General features: G+C 44.9%; 1 protein-coding gene across 1 annotated transcript; it reads right to left on the bottom strand.

Annotated features, from left to right (window-relative positions):
- Window positions 1–2403: 2403 nt before the first annotated feature.
- Window positions 2404–18354, bottom strand: LHFPL5 (LHFPL tetraspan subfamily member 5). The gene is made up of 4 exons (XM_061397985.1): window positions 17358–18354; window positions 12167–12403; window positions 8940–8966; window positions 2404–4278 (listed from the first exon to the last, which is right to left on the bottom strand). The coding sequence occupies exons 1-3, from the start codon at window positions 17767–17769 to the stop codon at window positions 8956–8958; spliced, it is 660 nt and encodes a 219-aa protein (XP_061253969.1). The 5' UTR covers window positions 17770–18354; the 3' UTR covers window positions 2404–4278; window positions 8940–8955.
- Between the last annotated feature and the right edge of the window lie 1124 nt (window positions 18355–19478).

The raw sequence follows: 19478 nt of genomic DNA, 5'->3' as shown, positions 1-19478 counted from the left end.
ACCTAGCTTCAGAATGGAGGAATGGATTGGTTGAGTTGCTTTTTGGACTTAATATACCGTGAAACTGTATAACTTAAACACATATCATTTTGTGTGGTTGGTAGCTTTGTTTCTATCTTTAAGGAGGTGAAGTGGGATTAACAAAGTACATTTTGGAAAATTCTAAGAAAATTGTTATTCCTATAACTCAGCACCATTTTTCCTGAATATTTGTGGGTTGTCTTTTTTTTTTTTTTTCTCTAAAGATCACAAAGTGCAAAATATCAAAATTTTGTGAACCTCAAGGCACTGGAATACACAGTCTTTCATGTATTTGTCTCGTTCACCCCTCAGTATAAATTCTTAGAAATGGGATTGGCTGGGGCAGAGAGTAAGCACATTTTAAAGGCATTTAGTAAATGTTGCCTAACTTAAGTGGAGAACAGTTGGACTGGTTTGTGGTGACCAACAGTGTTTGAATGAGCCTGTTGTAATCTCTCTCATTTTGTTCCTAATAGCCAGTTTGATTGCCCCAAAAGGGGAGTATCTTGTTTTAATTTGATTTAATTTAATTTAATTAATTTAATTTAATGACTAGTATGGTCAGAATCTTGTTTCATAGGTTTTATTGGCCTTTTTTTGGTCATTTGCCTACGTTACCCAACTTTTCTTTTGGCATGCTTCCCTGTTTGATGATTTGGTAACATTTTTGCCATGTTTCTGTCACATTTTCCAGTTTTTTTAAGTTGCCTTTCATTTTTGTGATAATGTTTATTCATAAAGCCCTTCTCTAGCCCTGAACTCTACGTAAACTGCTTAATTATTTTGTTTTAATTGAACTGTGCTTTAAGGTATAATACACAGTGTGTTCGTATTGTAGTATTGACCAGAATGTAACCTGTTTAAAAAACAACCAAAAATTAAATTGGAATTCTTCAAGCCAGCATGTTCATCAGACTGACAATTCTAGGCAGTCCCTCTAGGTCTTGTGTTAAGCTATCTCAAAGGAACCATCAAACTGAGTTGAGTTACAACCCTGAGTATACACAGGGAAACCATTAAGCTGTTCCAGAGGTGAAATTCAAAAACTACTTAGATGATACGTATTTATCCTTTAAGTCGTTGCACAGATATTAACCCACACCACCTCCTTAGGATATCAGAAACATCTCAGTTTAAAAAACCAGAAAAATTGAGATCGTGTGTTTAGAAGCTTTAACTAAGCAAGTTTACATTAGTACCTACTTCTGTTACTGACTTGAGGGTTTTCCATACATAGATTATCTGGGTTTATATCCTACCAAGTTCACTCTTTTATCATAATCTTTTGTCCTTAATTCACATCTAGTTATTGCCCATTTTAATACTGTAACAATAACAAGCCTTGCTTTCCATTTGGCAGAACTGGACCATGTTATGAAAGTATCAGCTGCCTGCAATTTGAGCTGTGCCCTTAAGACATTTCACTGGTTGCTTTGGATTTATTAAATACAGAGGAAAGTATGGTCAGTGTTGGAAATTAGAGGACTTTTTAAAGGACCCCAATGATTCTTACCTGGTATTCAAGCACTTACACAATTCCCTCACCTTTAACGTGGGCTGGACTTTGTGACTGTTCAAAAGTAACAAGGTGTCACTTTTTGGTTACAAAGGGGTGGTGGCTTCTGTCTGTGCTCTCTGTGTAGGAACCCTTGCTCTGGGGAAGCAAGTTGCCAGGTGAATAAGCCTTTGGAGAGGCCTTCAGCTAGCAAGGAACTTGGGCCCTTGGCCCAACTACCTGTAGAAGCTTGAGTCCTACACCCCTGAGCTTGGAAGCAGATCCAACACCTTAGTTGCAACCCTGTGAGAAACCTTGGTGCAAAGTCACTTGGCTAATCCTTGCCAATTCTTAACCTGATGAAGGGCTTCCCTGATAGCCCAGTTAAAAGAATCCACCTGCACTGCAGGAGATCCCAGTTTGATTGCTGGGTCCGGAAGATCCCCTGGAGAAAAGATAGGTTACCCACTCTAATATTCTTGGGCTTTCCTGGTGACTCAACTGGTAAAGAATCCACCTGCAATGCGGGTAGATCTGGGTTCGACCCCTGGGTTGGGAAGATCCCCTGGAGAAGAGAAAGGCTACCCACGCCGGTATTCTGGCCTGGAGAGTGCAGAGTTGGACACAACAGCAACTTTCAACCTGCAGAAACTAAAATGTTTTAAGCCACTGAGTCCTGGGCTAATTTGTTATTCAGCAACAGGTAGCTAATAGAGAGATGTAAGATAGTGAAAGCATCTAGGAAGGACATCGTTCTGGTTCACATTCCAGATATAAATCATAAGGCCTTCCTCTGTTGACCTGCTCAGTGCTAGTCACTGTTCAAGCTTGGGGATCACAACCATTCCTGGGTCCCAGCCAAAGGCAGAGGAAGGAGTATAGTAAGCTTGGTTAGAGGAGTGCTAGTTTTATTGATTTTTCTATATACTTTCAAAGATGAAATCTGAATTTAAAGATCAGACCACTTGAGAAAGGCTGATGATGCGTTACTGTCAACGAAAATCATCACTTTATTGGAGAGGTTGAATTCTGAGTTTTCTTGAAGATAAAGCAAAAGGTGAAATGCTGACTCATGTGACTCAGATTTGCAGATCTTCTCCAGGTTGGTAAACATCCAGTCCTCCTCTGGTGAAACTCAACTGTTTTTGAGGGCAAGGTGAAGGCTTTTGGCAGATGTACCTGAAGCCCCCCAGAAGCTTCTCTGGACCTTCATAGTTGCCATTCTAGTGAGAAATCTTTTAAAGACAAGGAAGCCTTAGAAATTTTTCTTTTACCTTTTATAAAAAGTTACAAGAAATAACAAACCTAGCTAAAAACATCACTAAACTGCAGAATTGGCCAAATTCTGTCACTCGTGGGTGGTCCAGTGGTTAAGATTGCTTTCATTGCTGTGGGCCAGGGTTTGATCCCTGGTTGGGGAACTAAGATCCCACAGGCTGTGTGGCCAAAAAAAAAAAAAAAGCTTGCATAAAGTAGATGCCTGACAATGAAATAATTTTATCAGCACAAGAAAACATGAATGTGATCGCTCATAAGTCCCATCCCAATGGTTCCCATCATCAACAACTGGGACGATGCTGAGATACTCATACTTAGCCTATCAGGTAGAGGAGAAACTGTACTGACTGGGCAGGTGTCCGAGTACATTGGTTAAAAAGCACACCCTGCAGCCCAGAATAAGAAGCCTGTTTTCCTTGTTACTGCTGGTTGATCAAGATCCATTACAGTTTTGTTCAGCATTTACCCCCTTTCTACCTGTGAGAGAACAGCACGCATACGTTACTGAGGAAATGTACCAAGGTCAGAAAAAACACTTGTTCTTCCTGGATCACTCGCTGCAGATAATCAGCAAAACCCTGCTTTAACATACCATCCTGAGGACAGGGAACAGCCTAAAGAGCCTGTCTTTGTCTTGGCATCTGCTACAATGAGGTATTACCTAAATTGTGTTCCCCTCTGGGGACTGGTAAGATTCACCAATTAACTACCAAACCTAAAGTTTGTTTTCTTTTTTTTAACGAGAGGGTCATCTATACTGTAACAAATTACTTGGCTACTAGTAACTTTCTGAAACTGTTAGCCCATTCTCTTTGGGTCAGTATAGGCACTGAAAAAATAAGATTTTTGGTTCCCAAAGGGAAAAAATCAATTTAGTCTTGAAAGTTTTTACATCCTAAAGTTACCCAGTCTTTATGAGACTTCCTGATGGATTCAGGTTCCCGTAACCCCTCTAGTCATTTCCTCTGTGCATCAATTGAAAAAAAAAAAAACCTGAGGAAAAAAGCAAAGGACTCCCTAAACCTCAACCTGAAACAGTCCAGCATGGTTACAGCCACCTCTTTTTAATTGCCCTCTAAGAGCTGGATGGCAGTTTCTGGGTGCTTTGAAACAAGTATCCTCAGTGAATTAGACTGTCGGGGACTCACCCTAGACACAGATTCATTCTGCTGTCATTTTACAGAGAGGCCTCGAGATGGTAAAGCGACTTGCTGGGGTAAAGGGATAGGAAGAGAAGGTGGGTTCCTAGTCAGGAGAGTTAAACCATTACTCTGAACGTCTTGGATGTGGTCACTGCATTTCTGCCTCACTGGAGTTTTCCGAATGTAGTAAGTGGTCTTATCTTGAAAATCTTGTCAGTTTCTAACCCTATAATGAAAGGCTTCAGGACTTCAGGCCTAGACTAGCAGACACAGGGAAGCATGGAACAAGTTTTCTGAAGAATTTGATTTGCTCATTTTTCCATTGTCAGGGAAATAGATGATCTGTCATATTAAAAAAAAAAAAAAGCAAGATTATAGACTTTGACATTGTTAAGCAAATAAAAACGCAATACTCACATTTTAATTCAGTTCTGCAGACAGCAAACTTCCTCAGTATATAATATGTGTCCCTCAAGTTAAAATTCATAAACGTCTTTTAAGATGTAAAAAAATATATAGGGCAAGAAAAAAGACAGCTAGTTTAGCTTTGATTCAGTAATGCCACCCCAGAATTTATCAACAGAAGCAAAAAAGTTTTCCGTGATAGCAGTCCTAAATAGCTAACTAAGGTCTGGTTTAGCAGTGAAATGGTACAACAGTGCTGTGGAGTTCTGGGCTTTTAAAAAAATTGATAAGGAACATTGCAAAGACATGAGAAAATATTTATACTCTTAACAGTTTGCTACTCAAAGTGTAACCCCTAACCAGCAGCTTATCACTGGGGGGCTGCTTAGAAACACAGTGCTTGGATTTCTGAACTTCAGCTAAATTAGTCTGAATTTTAACAAGGTTCCTGAGGTAATTTATGCATATTAAAATTTGTTGTTCAGTTGTTCAGTCGTGTCTGACTCTTTGAGACCCCATGGACTGCAAGCATGCCAGGCTTCCCTGTCCTTCACAATCTGCTAGAGCTTGCTCAAACTCATGTCCATTGAGTCGGTGATGCCATCCAACCATCTCATCCTCTGTCGTCCACTTCTCCTCCTGCCCACGATTTTTCCCAGTACCAGGGTCTTTTCCAATGAGTCAGCTCTTCACATCACGTGGCCAAAGTATTGGAGCTTCAAGTTCAGCATCAGTCCTTTCAATGAATATTCAGGGTTGATTTCCTTTAGGATGGACTGATTTTATTTCTTTGCTGTCCAAGGGACTCTCAGGAGTCTTCTCCAACACCACAGTTCAAAAGCATCAATTCTTTGGCACTCAGCCTCCTTTATGGTCCAACTCTCACATCCATATATGACTACTGGAAAAACCATAGCTTTGACTACATGGACCTTTGTCAGCAAAGTAATGTCTGCTTTTTAATAGTCTGTCTAGGTTTGTCGTAGCTTTTCTTCCAAAGAGCAAGTCTTTTAATTTCATGGCTGCAGTCCTGTCTGCAGTGATTCTGGAGCCCAAGAAAATAGACCCTCTCACTGTTCCCATTGTTTCCCCCCCTATTTGCCTTGAAGTGATGGGACCAGATGCTGTGATCTCAGTTTTTTGAATGTTGAGTTTTAAGCCAGCCTTTTCACTCCTCTCTTTCACCTTTAGTTCCTCTTCGCTTTCTGCCATGAGGGTGGTGTCATCTGCATATCTGAGGTTATTGATGTTTCTCCTGGCAATCTTGATTCCAGCTTGTGCTTCATCCAGCCCAGCACTTCCCATGAGGTACTCTGTGTGTATAAGTTTTAAAAGTAGGGTGACAATACACAACTTTGACATGCTCCTTTCCCAATTTTGAACTAGTCTGTTGTTTCATGTACAGTACTAACTGTTGCTTCTTGACCTGCATACAGGTTTCTCAGGAGGCAGGTAAGGTGGTCTGGTATTCCCATCTCTTTAAGACTTTTCCACAGTTTGTTGTGATCCACACAGTCAAAGGCTTTAGCATAGTCAAAGAAGCAGAAGTGGATGTTTTTCTGGAATTCTCTTCATTTTTCTGTGATCCAATGGATGTTGGCAATTTGATCTCTGGTTCCTCTGCCTTTTCTAAATCCAGCTTGAACATCTGGAAGTCACAGTTCACATACTGTTGAAACCAAGCTTGGGGAATTTTGAGCATTGCTTTGCTAGCATGTGAAATGAGTGCAATTGTGTAGTAGTTTGAACATTCTTTGGCATTGCCCTTCCTTGGGATTGGAATGAAAATTGACCTTTTCCAGTCTTGTGGCCACTGCTGAATTTTCCAAATTTGCTGGCATATTGAGTGCAACACTTTCACAGCTTCATCTTTTAGGATTTGAAATAGCTCAGCTGGAATTCCATCACCTCCACTAGCTTTGTTCATAGTGATGCTTCCTAAGGCCCACTTGACTTCACACTCCAAGATGCCTGTCTCTAGGTGAGTGATCACACCATCGTGGTTACCTGGGTCATTAAGATCTTTTTTGATATAGTTCTTGTGTATTTTTGTATAGATCTTGTGTATCCTTGCCACCTCTTTTTAATATCTTCTGCTTCTGCTAGATCCATACCATTTCTGTCTTTTCTTGTGTCCATCTTTGCATGAAATGTTCCCTTGGTATCTCTAATTTTCTTGAAGAGATCTCTAGTCTTCCCCGTTCTCTTGTTTTCCTCTGTTTCTTTGCGTTGTTCACTGAGGAAGGCTTTCTCGTCTCTCCTTGCTATTCTCTGGAACTCTGTGTTGAGATGGACATATCTTTCCTTTTCTCCTTTACCTGTCACTTATCTTCTTTTCTCAGCTATTTGTAAGGCCTCCTCAGATAAGCTTTTTGCATTTCTTTTTCTTGGGGATGGTCTTGACTATGTTGACTATGAGGGCTACTCCATTTCTTCTAAGGGATTTTTGCCCACAGGAGTAGATATAATGGTTATCTGAATTAAATTCGCCCATTCCGGTCCATTTTATTCACTGATTCCTAAAATGTTGATGTTCACTCTTGCCATCTCCTGTTTGACCACTTCCAATTTACCTTGATTCAGGGACCTAACATTCCAGGTTCCTATGCAATGTTCTTTACAGCATCAGACTTTACTTTCACCACCAGAGACAGCCACAATGGGGCATTGTTTCCCTTTTGGCTCAGCCTCTTGATTGCTTCTGGAGCTATTTCTCTGCTCTTCTCCAGTAGCATATTGGGCACTACCAACCTGGGGAGTTCATCTTTCAGTGTCATATCTTTTTGCCTTTTTATACTGTTCATGGGGTTCTCAAGGCAAGAAGACTGAAGTGGTTTGCCATTCCCTTCTTCAGTGACCACATTTTGTCAGAACTCTCCACCATGACCTGTCTGTCTTGGGTGGCCCTACATGTAATGGCTCATGGTTTCATTGAGTTAGATGAGGCTGTGATCCATGTGATCAATCTGGTTAGTTTCCTGTGATTGTGGTTTTCATTCTTTCCACCCTTGAGGAATGACTACAGGCTCATGGAGACTTTCTGATGCAAGGGACTGGTTGTGGGGAAAACTGGGTCTTACCCTGATGGGCAATGCCATGCTCAGTAAGTCTTTAATCCAATTTTCTGCTGATGGGTGGGGCTGTGTTCCCTCCCTATAGTTTGGCCTGAGGTCAAACTATGGTAGGGATAATGGCAGTAATGGTGACCTCCTTCAAAAGGACTTATGTCAGCATACCACGGCTCCCAGGACTGTTGTATTCAGTGCCCCTGAATACTGACCCTGCAGCAGGCTACTGTAGACTCACGCCTCTGCCAGAGACTCCCGGACACTCACAGGCAAGTCTGGCTCACTCTCTTCTGGGGTCACTGCTCCTTTTTCCTGGGTCCTGATGCACACAAGGTGGTGGTGTGTCCTCCAAGAGTCTGTTTCCGCAGTTCGGGGAAGTTCTATAATCAAATCCCATTGGTCTTCAAAGTCAGATTCCCTGGGGGTTCTCCCTTTGCTTGATCCCCAGGTTTGGAAATCTGTAGTAGGCCCTAGAATGTCTGCAACGGTGCAAGAACTTCTCTGGTATAATTGTGCTCCTGTTTGTGGGTCGTCTGCGGCGGCTCTATTGTGGGGCTAACGGTGACCTCCTCCAAGAGGACTTCTGCCACACACCACGCCTTGCAGGTCTGCTGCAGCTGGAGCCCCTGTCCCCGTGGCAGGTTACATCATCTGGTAAATTTGTGGGGGTGGGGGGCAGTACTGATTTACTGTTTTTCAGATAAGTATGTTTATGTGGTCGGGGATTGGAAAGTTATTGGAAAAAATTAAAATAGTTAAACTGGAGATATCTGTCCTACCCACACACAGTGCCTGAGCAGCTCTGAGTCCTCAGTAAGTGACAGCTGTCAGGAATATGATGCCAGTGTGGGCTGCTCCTTCCCTTCCTTCCTCTCTCCCTCCTTCCTTCCCCTCCCCTTTCTTTGTTTTTAAAAGGTGTTCCTTCATGTTCTCGTTAATTCACATCTTAGAAACCTAAAAGACAATAAGGGAATTAACATGTTATGTTTCCTTTTCAACCAGATATTAAAATTGATTAAGTCATGTTTTGCTTTTTGCTTCAGCTATCAGGAAGCAGGGAACTAAATTTAATACCTAGTACACTAATGCTATTAGCCCAGATTTCTGTAATATTTGTTTTCCTTTCTGTGTCTTTTATTTTATGTTTCATTAGGTTTTCCACCATGTCTCTTATAAATCTTCTGAAAATAAGGGTCCAAATTACAATAATGACTTCTAAAAACAGTCTGTTCTTATTGGCCAGGCTCCACAAAAAGAAGAGTTTATGAAACCACCTGCCTGTTTTAAATTATTTCTTCTCTCCCTTTGTTTTTCCTGCTTCTCAAGACACAAGTAAAACTAGAGGATTCTTGTTTGCCCCTTAGTGACGGTCTCCTTTGCCAGCTAGCCCATGCCCCCTCCCACCCAACACTCCACACTCATCCCCCTGCCCCTCTTTCCCTAGGTCCTACAGCCCAGCCTCATGAGTCATTCTGCGAGGCTATAGCACTTGCAAAGACACACAGACCACCCTCCAGTGCAATTACTCACCAATGCTCCAGCTGCTTCAGACTTCCTCTGCAAGGAAAGAGAACAGGATGTGTTTACAATCCAGCCTTGTTTCCAGGCTCGTTGCCTGCACACTATTGCCTCTTTTATTCACTATCAGGAAAGCTTGCCCTTTTTGTTCATAATGTTTATCAGCTTGTGCTTCCATCCTGCGTGATCGTCTCCCCTACTGGACTTGAGGTCCAAATGTAGACTTCCTCCCTCGCTGGACCTCTGGGCCAGAAGGTGTCGGGGAAGATGGCGGGGCAGATGGATGAGATAATGAGTGGAGGTACTAGAAAGACAGAACGTGGGGAGAACTAACATTTAGCCTTCACCTACAATATGCAGGCACTGCTGGTGCTTTATACACACTATCCTCAGCACAATTTTTTTTTAAGATCTATTTTATTTTTGGCTGTGTTGTGTCTTCCTAACTGCACATGGGCTTTCTCTGGTTGTGGTGGGTGGGGGCTACTCTTCCCTACAGGATGCGGGCCTCTCACAGAGTGGTTTCAGAGTATGGGCTGTAGGCGCACGGGCTTCAGTAGTGGCGGCTCTCGGGCCTTACAGTGTGGGCTCAGTAACTGTGGCGCAGGGGCTGAGTTAGTTGCTCCACAGCATGTGGGATCTTCCTGGATCAGGGATCGAACCCGTGTCTTCTCCATTGGCAGGTGGCTTCTTAACCACTAGGCCACCAGGGAAGCCCTTTTATTTTTTTTATTGAGATATGATTTACTAACATAAAATTTACTCATTTAAAGTGTACAAAACGGTGGGTTTTGGTGTATTCACCACATGATGCAACTATCACCTCTGATTCTAGAAATTTTCATCACCCCCCAAAAAAATCCTGTGACTTTTAATGATAACTCCCAATTCCCCTCTCTTCCCAGCCCCAGGGAATTACTAAAATTTGCTTTCTGTCTCTTTTGATTTGCCTATTCCGAACATTTTATATAAATCGGATCATACAATATCTAGTCTTTTTTCATCTGGCTTCTCTCACTTAGCAGTGTTTTCTTCCACATTGCAGCAGTCACCAGTGCTTCATTTCCTTTTACGGCTGAAGAATAACTCCGTGTATGGATACACACATTTTGTCATTCAGTCCTCAGTAGATACATGACTCTGAAAACTACTATGAACATTTGCACACAAGGTTTGGGGGGCACATATGTTTTCAATTTCCTTGACTATTTGCCTAGGAGTGGAATTGCTGTGTCACATGGCAACTCTGCTTAATCATTTGAAGAGCTGTCATTCTGCTCTCCACAGCAACCACACCATTCTACATTTTCTCTAGCAGTGTGTGAGGATTCCAACTTCCTCACATGCTCATCAGTACTCGATATTTTCACCTTTTCTGTGGCAGACATCCTAATGGGTATAAAGTGATATCTCATTGTTGTTTTGACTTGCATTTTCCTAATGGTTAATGATGTTAACTTTTTTCATATGCTTTTTAGCCATTTGTATATCTTATTCAATGAAAAGTCTATTCAAATCCTTTGCCTATTTAAAAAATTGGATTATTTTTATTGTTATTGTTGAGTTACAAGGGTTCTTAATATATTCTGGATACTAGAATTATGATTATGACTTACAAATATTTTCTCCCTATCCATGGGTTGCCTTGTCACTTTCATTATGGTATCCTTTGAAGCACAGAGTTTTCAATTTTGAGGAAATCCAGTTTACTTATTTATTTTTCCTTTTGGTACTTGTGCATTAGATGTCAAATATAATCCTAATCCAAGGTCTTCTCTAGGAGTTTTATAGTTTTATATCTTACATTTAGGTCTTTGATCCATTTTGAGTTAATTTCTATATATGATGTGTGGTAGGTGGCCCAACTTTATTCTTTTGCATATAAATATCTGGTTATCCCAGCACCATTTATTGAGAAGAGTATTCTTTTCCCCATTAAGTGTTCTTGGCACCCGCATTGAAAACCGATCAGTCGTAGATGCTTGATTTTATTTCTGGACTCTCTGTTTCATTCCACTGTCTACCCTATGCCAGCGCCACACTGACATGGCCACTGTAACTTTCCAGTAAGTTTTGAAATCAGGGCATGTGTGCCCTCCAACTCTGTTTTTCTTCAAGATTATTTTGGCTGTTCTGGGTCTCTCACATTTCCAAATGACAAGCTGATCCTAAAATCAAGCCAGCTGGGATTCTGATAAAAACTGCAGTAAGTCTGTAGACCAGTTTGTAGAGTATTGCCATCTCAACAACATTAAGTCCTCTGATCCATGAACATGGATATTCCCATTTATTTAGGCCTTGAAACATGTTTTTTTGATTTTCACATACAAGTTTTACTTTTTTATTAAATTTATTCCTAAGTGTTCTTTTTGTTGCTATCATAAATGAAATTGTTTTTTAATGTCATTTTCACATTGTTCATTGTTAGCGTATACAAACACAGTATATTTTTGTATATTGTTCTTATATTCTGCAACCTTGCTGAAGTTGTGTATTATTAGCTTTAATAGTTTTTTAGTGGATTATTTAGGATTTTCCATATACAAAATCATGTCATCTGCTAACAGAGATGGTTTTACTTCCTCTCCAAACTAGATTTCATTTCCCTGGCTATAATCTCTGGTACAATCTTCAGTAGAAGAGCAGACAGCCTTATCTTGTTCCTGAGTTTTATCTTGTAAAGTAGGTATTTTTTACAAATGAAGAAAAATCTACCTCCTACCCCCTAATGAGGGGAAATGAAGCTCAGATCAGAAAATGGATATATGGAGAATCCCAAGGTGACTCTAATCTGAGGGAGCTAGGCTCCCATCACCTGGAGTCCAGGAGCCATCACATCTGCGCCCTCACCTGCCTCTCCTCCTTCCAGAGCAACTCATCCCTCTGCTCCCCATTGCTCCTCTCTCCACCAGCAGACTCCCCTGTTATTGCAAGACCCAGCCTCAGTGCTGCCTTCCACGGGAAGGCCACACCTAGCTCCCCAGGCTGGACCAGGGCTCTCTCCCCTGGAGACCCTGAGAGTGCAGGGGGACGAGGACACCCTTCTATCACAGGCAGCCTCTGCCACGTAGGTCTGTCCCTGCCTCACTACGTGCCAGCCTGCAACCCTCCACTGACCCTTGGGTTCTGGAACAAGAGCTGTGTTTGATTGGTCTTGGTGTCCCCACCCTTGGCCAGGGGACACACCTCAGGCAACTGGCAGAGAGGAAGCCTCAGCTCCCTGGGCTGGAGAGAATTACCTTTTCCATCAGCCTTATAGTCATCAGGGAGCAGCTTGTCCTGGCGGTAGCCCAGCACAAAGGCCAAGAAGGAGAGGATGAGAGCGTCTCCAATGCTGAGGATGGCAAGCATGAAGGCCCAGCGGATGGTGCAGTGACCCAGCGTGTATTTGCCTGTCTGCTCCCCACACATGCGCCGTACCTCACTTGAGTCCCAGCCGTCTGGGTAGACCAGGCAGCCGATCATCAGGCCTGTGGCTGAAGGGGCAGGGGAGGTGCAGATGGCGTCAGGCTGGGGAAGCTCGGTCTGCTCCCTCCCACCGTGCACTGCTGTCACCGTGCCACCTCCCTTCCTGTGTTAACAGCCTTGAGAGGCACAAGAAGCAAGCTGCTGCCACCCTTCTTGCAGAACAAAGAGGAGGAAACTGAGGCTCCAAGAGCTAAAGCCATGTGCGCCGGGAGCCACTGGTCAGGGGTGAAGGCTCAGAGCAGGACTTCTCAGCCCGGGAGGTTCTGCCAGGGCACCAGGTAGCCCTGCCAGGCCCTCAGCTGTGCCCCTCACTTTGAACTTGATGAGGCACCGGCTTCATAGTCCTCCCAAAATCCAATTCTAGTCCAGAGAACTCATCACTCCTAAGATGTACTTTTGTTCAGACCTCAGCATCTCTGGAATAAGTGTAATAACAAAACTTTAGGCTATAACTTGATTAGAAGCGTTTTTTCCTTTTACACCACATCAAATAATTATGTCTCCTACAACTCAGATATTTTAGATTGAGTACAGGAAGTTTTCCAGCCCCATCTCTGGCTGCTTCCTTCATGAACCTTCCATTTAAGCAAATAGGATCTCCACACCTTTACCCACTACAGCACAGGGCAGTTGTCCACACCTCCCTGAATGTGTTTAAAATGTTGATTCCTAGGTCAGGGTTGGGCTCAGGAATCCCTTCTTTAAAAGCACTCTTCTGGGTGACTCTCTCAACAGGAAAAGCTGGGGAACACTAGGGTAAACTGCCTGGATCTCAAGCCCAGCTCTTTGCTAACTGGCTGTGTGACTTCGAGCTAGGTACATAAGCTTTTGTGCCTCGGTTTTTTCATCTGTGAAATGAGGATAATAGTATCTGCCTGTCTGGATTGCAGTGAGGCTCAAATCAGCTAATACTGGAGAAGTGCTCAGAAGAGCGCCTGACACACAGTTGGCATTTCCCGAGTGGCAGCTCGTATGCCACACTGCTTTCATTGATTCAGTATTGACAGCCAAACGTTTCTTCTTCCCCACCTTCCTTCCACTTTCCCCACCAAACTTCCACCCCACCTTAGCCACCCAGGAAGGTACATATTCCTGGGAGGTGACTGGGGCAACCTCCGGGACCACCATCAGGCAGACACGGGGCACCTCCCCTTATCTGTGCCGCAGTCCCAACCCTGGCCCTCCTTTCACAGGACCCGAGGCTCTTTAGCCCCAAAGCTGTGCCCTACCCGGGAGCCCCATGGAGAAGCACCTCACAGGACCCAAAGTCACCGCTTGGGGCTCAGCTTGTTCTTGCAAGGAAGGTCAGCAGATCAAACAAAAGCACAACAAAGTATAAAGATCAATGTACCAAATCCCACCTTCCCACCTAGATGAACGCCTCCTTTGTTTTTTTTCTAGGAGGACCTGATTTATTAATACAGACTTCTTTTACAGATCACAAAATACTTCATATACCATTTTTCTGTCAATCCTTACAACAGTTCTGTGAAGTAGGCCATGTGTTAATATCCCATTTTACAGACTAGAAAACTGAGGTCCCAGAGAAACCAAGTGAGTTACCTAGTCCTTCAGCTATGGCAAAGCCAAGACCTGCACCCACAACTCCTGACTTTCTTGGCTTCAAAGTTGATTGCCCCAGACTCCCAGACAAACATCTCTCCAAAGAGCTGAATGTATTTAGCAGTGACATTTCAGACTCAGTGACAAACAGGAAGATACTTAGGGTGGTTACCCTAGGGGCTACCCTCCCTGAATCCTTTGGTAAAACCTGTGGCCTCCCCCACTTGGTGTGTGATGAGTTCTCTGGTACCTGGCGTGGCCCTCTTCTCCTATAGCACCTCCCTATAGCGGTTTCAGAAAAGAGCCCAGGGTCTCTGGCTTGGAAACAGGTTGTTTCTATGGGCGCCACAGTTCTGTATGAGCGCCCCACCCACCCACCTAGTAGGGAGATCCACCCCACTGCGGTGTCTCAGGGCTCTAAGCAGAGGCCAGCGTGGTATGCTCAAGCAAGTTTACTTACCATTTCTGACTTTCAGTCTCTTGCTGGAAAAATAAGAATAATAATACCTGACTCAGAGCAGGGTTATGAGGATTAAATGTGATTAAGTGTTTACTGCAGTGTCTGGTCATGACCGAGTGACTTCATTTTCACGTTTCACTTTCACGCATTGGAGAAGGAAATGGCAACCCACTCCAGTGTTCTTGGAGAATCCCAGGGACGGGGGAGCCTGGTGGGCTGCCGTCTATGGGGTTGCACAGAGTCGGACATGACTGAAGCGACTTAGCAGCAGCAGCAGCAGCAGCAGCAGTGTCTAGTATATGCTAAATGGCCAGTTAATGTTAGTTGTTGCTACTCTTATTGGCACTAAAGTCAGATGGAAGCACCCTCAATGGATGTCTCTGTCATCAGAGCTGTTCACGAATATTCAAGGCACATAACAGGATTATACTTCCTTGCCTCCCTCCCTTGAAGTTGTGTGCATGCATGCGTGCATTCTCAGTTGCTCAATCCAACTCTTGGTGACCCTATGGAGTATAGCCTACCAGGCTCCTCCGTCCAAGGAATTTTCCAGGCAAGAATACTGGTGCAGGTTGCCATTTTTCCTGCTCCAGAGGATATTCCTGACCCAGGAATCACACTCGTGTCTCCTGCATCTCCTGCATTGGTAAGCAGATTCTTAACTACTGAGCAACCTAGGAAGTCCCCCTTGAAGTTAGGCTGGGTCATAAAGGTTCCTTCAGCCAATAAGTGAGCAGAGATGCTGTGTGCTTTTCCAGGCCAGAGCATTCAACTGCTGTTGGAGACTTTCCAGAGCTCTCTTTCTCTTTGCAATGATCACAGCCAGATGACAGCTGATGCTCCATCAGACTGGGCTCTGGAAGAGAACAGTGAGAGCAAAACCCTTCACTGATCCTCAACAAGTGTGTACCATGATCAAGAAATAAACCTTTGTCCTAACCCACGAAGATTTGGGAATTGTTACTGTGGCATCATCCCATCCATCCCTGACTGAAAAAGCTGTTTTGGGTTTTTCATGTTTACCGAGCACCTACCACATGTCAGGCCTTGTGCAAGATGCATTATAACATCCCATTCCTGCAAGAGCCCTGTATTTCTGCCGTCTTGAAGTTACCAGAACTCAGAGAGATGTGTAACGTGCTCTACTTATGTTTTTAGGAGCTGGGATCACCCTCGGCCTGCACCTGGAATCCAGAAGCTCATTTAACTTTAAGCAGCAGCTCCTCACTGCCCCACTCATCAGTCCTCTTTCCCTTCTCCTGTGCCCTTCTCTGGTCCTTAATCTTGTCCAAATTAAGCTAACTGGTTTAGGGCTCCTCTGATGGAGGAAGCTGTCAATGACTGGCTGTGGGACACACCTCCTCCTCATCTCTCCCTTTGCCGCCCCCCTCCTTTCCCCAGCACCAAAGAATGGAACACAGCACCATCTTTGTTCTCCCCCAACATAAATGTTTCATGGGATGGCACCCGGCCACCTCTGCTATCAGTGTCTTCAGCTCCATGACCCAGAAAAGGATCTGACTCAAATGGCCTGGTGATCCCTCTCCCACCCAGGCTCTCCCAGCACTGCCAATTCAGCAAATGGCACCTGTTGCAGGAGGTTGGAGGAATGGGACAGTGCAGAGAATGAGAGATGGAGGGTGGTGTTTCCAGCATCCCATTGTTCTGGAGGACCAGCTGGCAAGCATGCCAGGGTCCATTCTGCTCCTCTTTGTCACAAAACTGCTAAATCCTCCCTTCTCTCTCCCCACTGCCCACTCAAGCCCATCAAGACTTGCCTCATCTGTGCCCCAGCCTCTCCCTCACCGTTTAGAGAGACTACAGAGAAAGGGAGGTGGCAGGGGGATTGGGAAGGCAGCTGTGGAACCAGGTCAGTAGCCTGAGTACAAGATTCAGAGTTTGAAGGTTCTGTCTCTCACGACCTGTGTGCTAAAATACAAGTTACCCACTAGGAGCCTCATCTATCAGATGGGAGGAAAACCCACCTCACTGGGTCATGATGAGGCTCCTCATCTAGTTCTTGGGACTCACTGCCATAATTCTATTTCCTTGGTTTCCAGGTGATCTATTACAGTCTTGGCTAAGTCTTGTCTTCTCTCAGCCCCAGATCCCTCATTTATAGTTGGGGGGAGGACGCTCTAGCTCTCTAGAGCCCCCTCCAGCTCTGACTGTCCTGAGTTTATGGTTTGGTTGTCTGGGTTCAGTTCCCTGTTCCATTCCCCCTGCTAAGGATAACGCTGCTTCTCATTCTAATCAATGATGTCAAGATGATTTCACTCTAGTCTGCAGTCCCCAACAAGGCTCCTGGACATCTCCCTCACATGGACAGTCTGTGTGTGGTGCTTGGATTGAGGAGGGACCAAGGGCTGCAGGACAAAGTCTTCGGTAGGCATCCCTTCCTAGGCTCTAGAGGATAGCAGGACCAGCTGACCCCCAGGACCCAGATGCCTGTCTGTAGCCAGAAGCAGGAAAAGAGGGGCAGATAAGGCCTTGCGTCTGAGCACCACAAGTAGCCGCCCATCTCACATAGTTCTAAAAGACCCTACTTCCCTCCCCCACCACAAAATATCACCTCCATTCACTGCCTCAAGTGCTTACACTTGCTGTATCAAGGATGGAATCCTAGAATTAGGGTACAAAGACCTTCACTCTACCATGATTTGCTCCTGGGCAAGTCACTTCCCCACTCTGGACCTCAGTTCCTGATCTATAAGATGAGAGAGTTGAACCATTTGATATTTAAAGTTGTTTTGATCTCAGCCATCCTGAGACTTGTTACTCTTCAGAAGCATCTGAAGAGCACACAGCATGGCTGGGCTATACAGGACAACAGCTGAGTTGGAGACTCAGCAACTCCAGGGAAGGTGGGATGCTGCACCTGCTCCTGTGGCCTTGGGGCGGGGCGAGGGGCTCCCTGCCCTCCCACTATCCCTGCTCACCCGCAGCCAGCTGCATCCACGCACAGATCTTGTAGACGGTGGCCGTGTTACAGACGAAGAACAGGCTGAAGCAGATGATGGAGCCAATGATGAGGAACATGGCCAAGGCCACAAAGAACATAGCAGTCTTGAAAGCTCTAGAAGGGATAGAGGAGAAGTCCAGCGGGCCACCCTTGCAGATAAGCTCAGAAGACAGCACGTTGCCCACGCAGTAGGAGAAAAGGCCAAAGTAGCCCGCCTGGGGCGTGTTGACGCTGTCACCGATCCAGTAGGGCTGGATGAAGAGCGCCATGACCAGCACAGAGAAGCAGATGGTGAGCGTGCCCCACATCACGCCCACGGCCCTCGAGTTACGCACGTAGTTGGTGTGGTAGATCTTGGCTGCCTCCTGGGCAGGCAGCAACTTCACCATCGTGAGGGCGCTGGGTCCTGGGGTGGGGACTTGGGGGCTGGAAGTGGCTTTGCGAATGGATGGAAGCCCAGAAGTGGGTCACCCCCTCAGCCGGGTGTGGGGAGGAGGCTGAGGTCAGGGAGGATGACCTTGGCTTCTCCTGGGGAAGCTTGTCCAGGGGCTGTGTCCGCTGTGCTCGAGCCGGCCTGCCTCGGGTCTCCTGCCTCCCTTTAAACTCGCCGGGGTCCCGGGCCTGCGGGCGTCGCCCTGCCCCGCCCCCTTTCAGCGGAGAGCCCCAGGGAACTCCGCCCCCTTCGCTCGTCCCGGCTCCGCCCCGCTCCCTCCACCGCGCGCGCAGCTTCAGCACCGTGGCCAGCGCCTCGGGCCCCGCGGCAGAGGCGCTTGCCGAGCGGCCGCCCCACCCACTCCACAAGCCGGCGCCTGGGAACTCTCTTCACCCTCCGGAGCCGGGCTGACAAGGACCGAAAGGGCGGGGCTGTGGTTGTCACCTTCCTCTCGCTCGGTGTCCTGCCGCCAAACCACTTCTGGAGCGCAGTCCCCAGCCCAGCGCATACTTCCCTGGTTCCCTATATGTCCTCCTGGAACCTCCAATCCCTCGGAGGCCGGCAAAGTCTTCCGGGTCACTGGTTTCTCCTCCCTATATCATTCAGGGCACAATTACTAAGAGCCTTCTGCGTACTGAGCCCTGTGTTGGAGGCAAGAACCATATACTAAAAAGGACGGGGCCCCTGCTCTCAAGGACAGTGAGGTATTTACATATATGTAAACATATATTTGAAATGCTGACTGATAGTGTGATAATAGAACCCACTACACAAAGAACGGTCCTTACGAGCCTTCTCAGACTTTAACATATGCTTTTTGTTCAACACAATGTCTTTCACTTTTTGTGTATGTTTTTGTTGCATATTTCTTTTTTTATTTACTTTTATAAGTATAGTTGATTTACAATGTTGTGTTAATTTCTGCTGTCACTCAAGGTACATATGTACATTCTTTTTTATAGTCTTTTCCATTATGGTTTATATCTGTATATATATATATATATATATATATTTTTTTTTTTTTTTTACTTATTTGGCTGTACTGGGTCTTAGTTGAGACACGTGGGATCTTTTCGGTGTGGCACACAGAATCTTTAGTTGCACCATCCAAACTCTTTGTTTTGGCATGCGGGAGTGGGGATCCAACCCAGGCCCCTGTGTTCAGAGAATGGAGTCTTAGCCACTGGACCAGCAGGGAAGTCCCTATCCCAGGATGTTGAATGTAGTTTCCTGTTCTGTATGGTAGGACCTTCTTGTTTATCCATTCTGTAGAAATAGTTTGCCTCTAGTTACTCCAAATTCCCAGTCCATCCCTCCTCCTCCACACCCTTGCTTATTCCTTTCCCCCCCTCTTTTTCAAAATACCTGTATTTTTCCTAAATGTATAGGCAAATTCATGATTAATATACATACATAGGAAAATTCAAGAAAGTTACATAAAAGAATAAAAATCACTCATAACCCAAAAATGGGAGCTAAGGAAAAACAAAATCATTTCACAAACATTCACTTCAGCTTTAGATAGATCTGAATTTGAGTCAGCACTTGTTAGCTGACTCAAGTTAGATGGTCAATTTTGAAATCAGATTGATTATATTCTTTGCAGCCAAAATGGAGAAGCTCTATATAGTCAGCAAAAACAAAACCAGGAGCTGACTATGGCTC

The sequence above is a fragment of the Bos javanicus genome, chromosome 23 (assembly GCF_032452875.1).
Source record: "Bos javanicus breed banteng chromosome 23, ARS-OSU_banteng_1.0, whole genome shotgun sequence".
Classification (NCBI taxonomy): domain Eukaryota; kingdom Metazoa; phylum Chordata; class Mammalia; order Artiodactyla; family Bovidae; genus Bos; species Bos javanicus.
Note: the sequence above shows the minus strand (reverse complement) of the source record. Positions and strands in the feature narration are given on the sequence as shown.

Excerpts from the sequence above, each read along its gene's own strand:
- LHFPL5 (XM_061397985.1), bottom strand. The coding sequence starts at position 17,769 with ATGGTGAAGTTGCTGCCTGCCCAGGAGGCAGCCAAGATCTACCACACC. Across the intron at positions 12,404-17,357 it reads GTGGATGCAGCTGGCTGCGG|CCACAGGCCTGATGATCGGC; the intron begins GTGAGCAGGGAT and ends CTGCCCCTTCAG.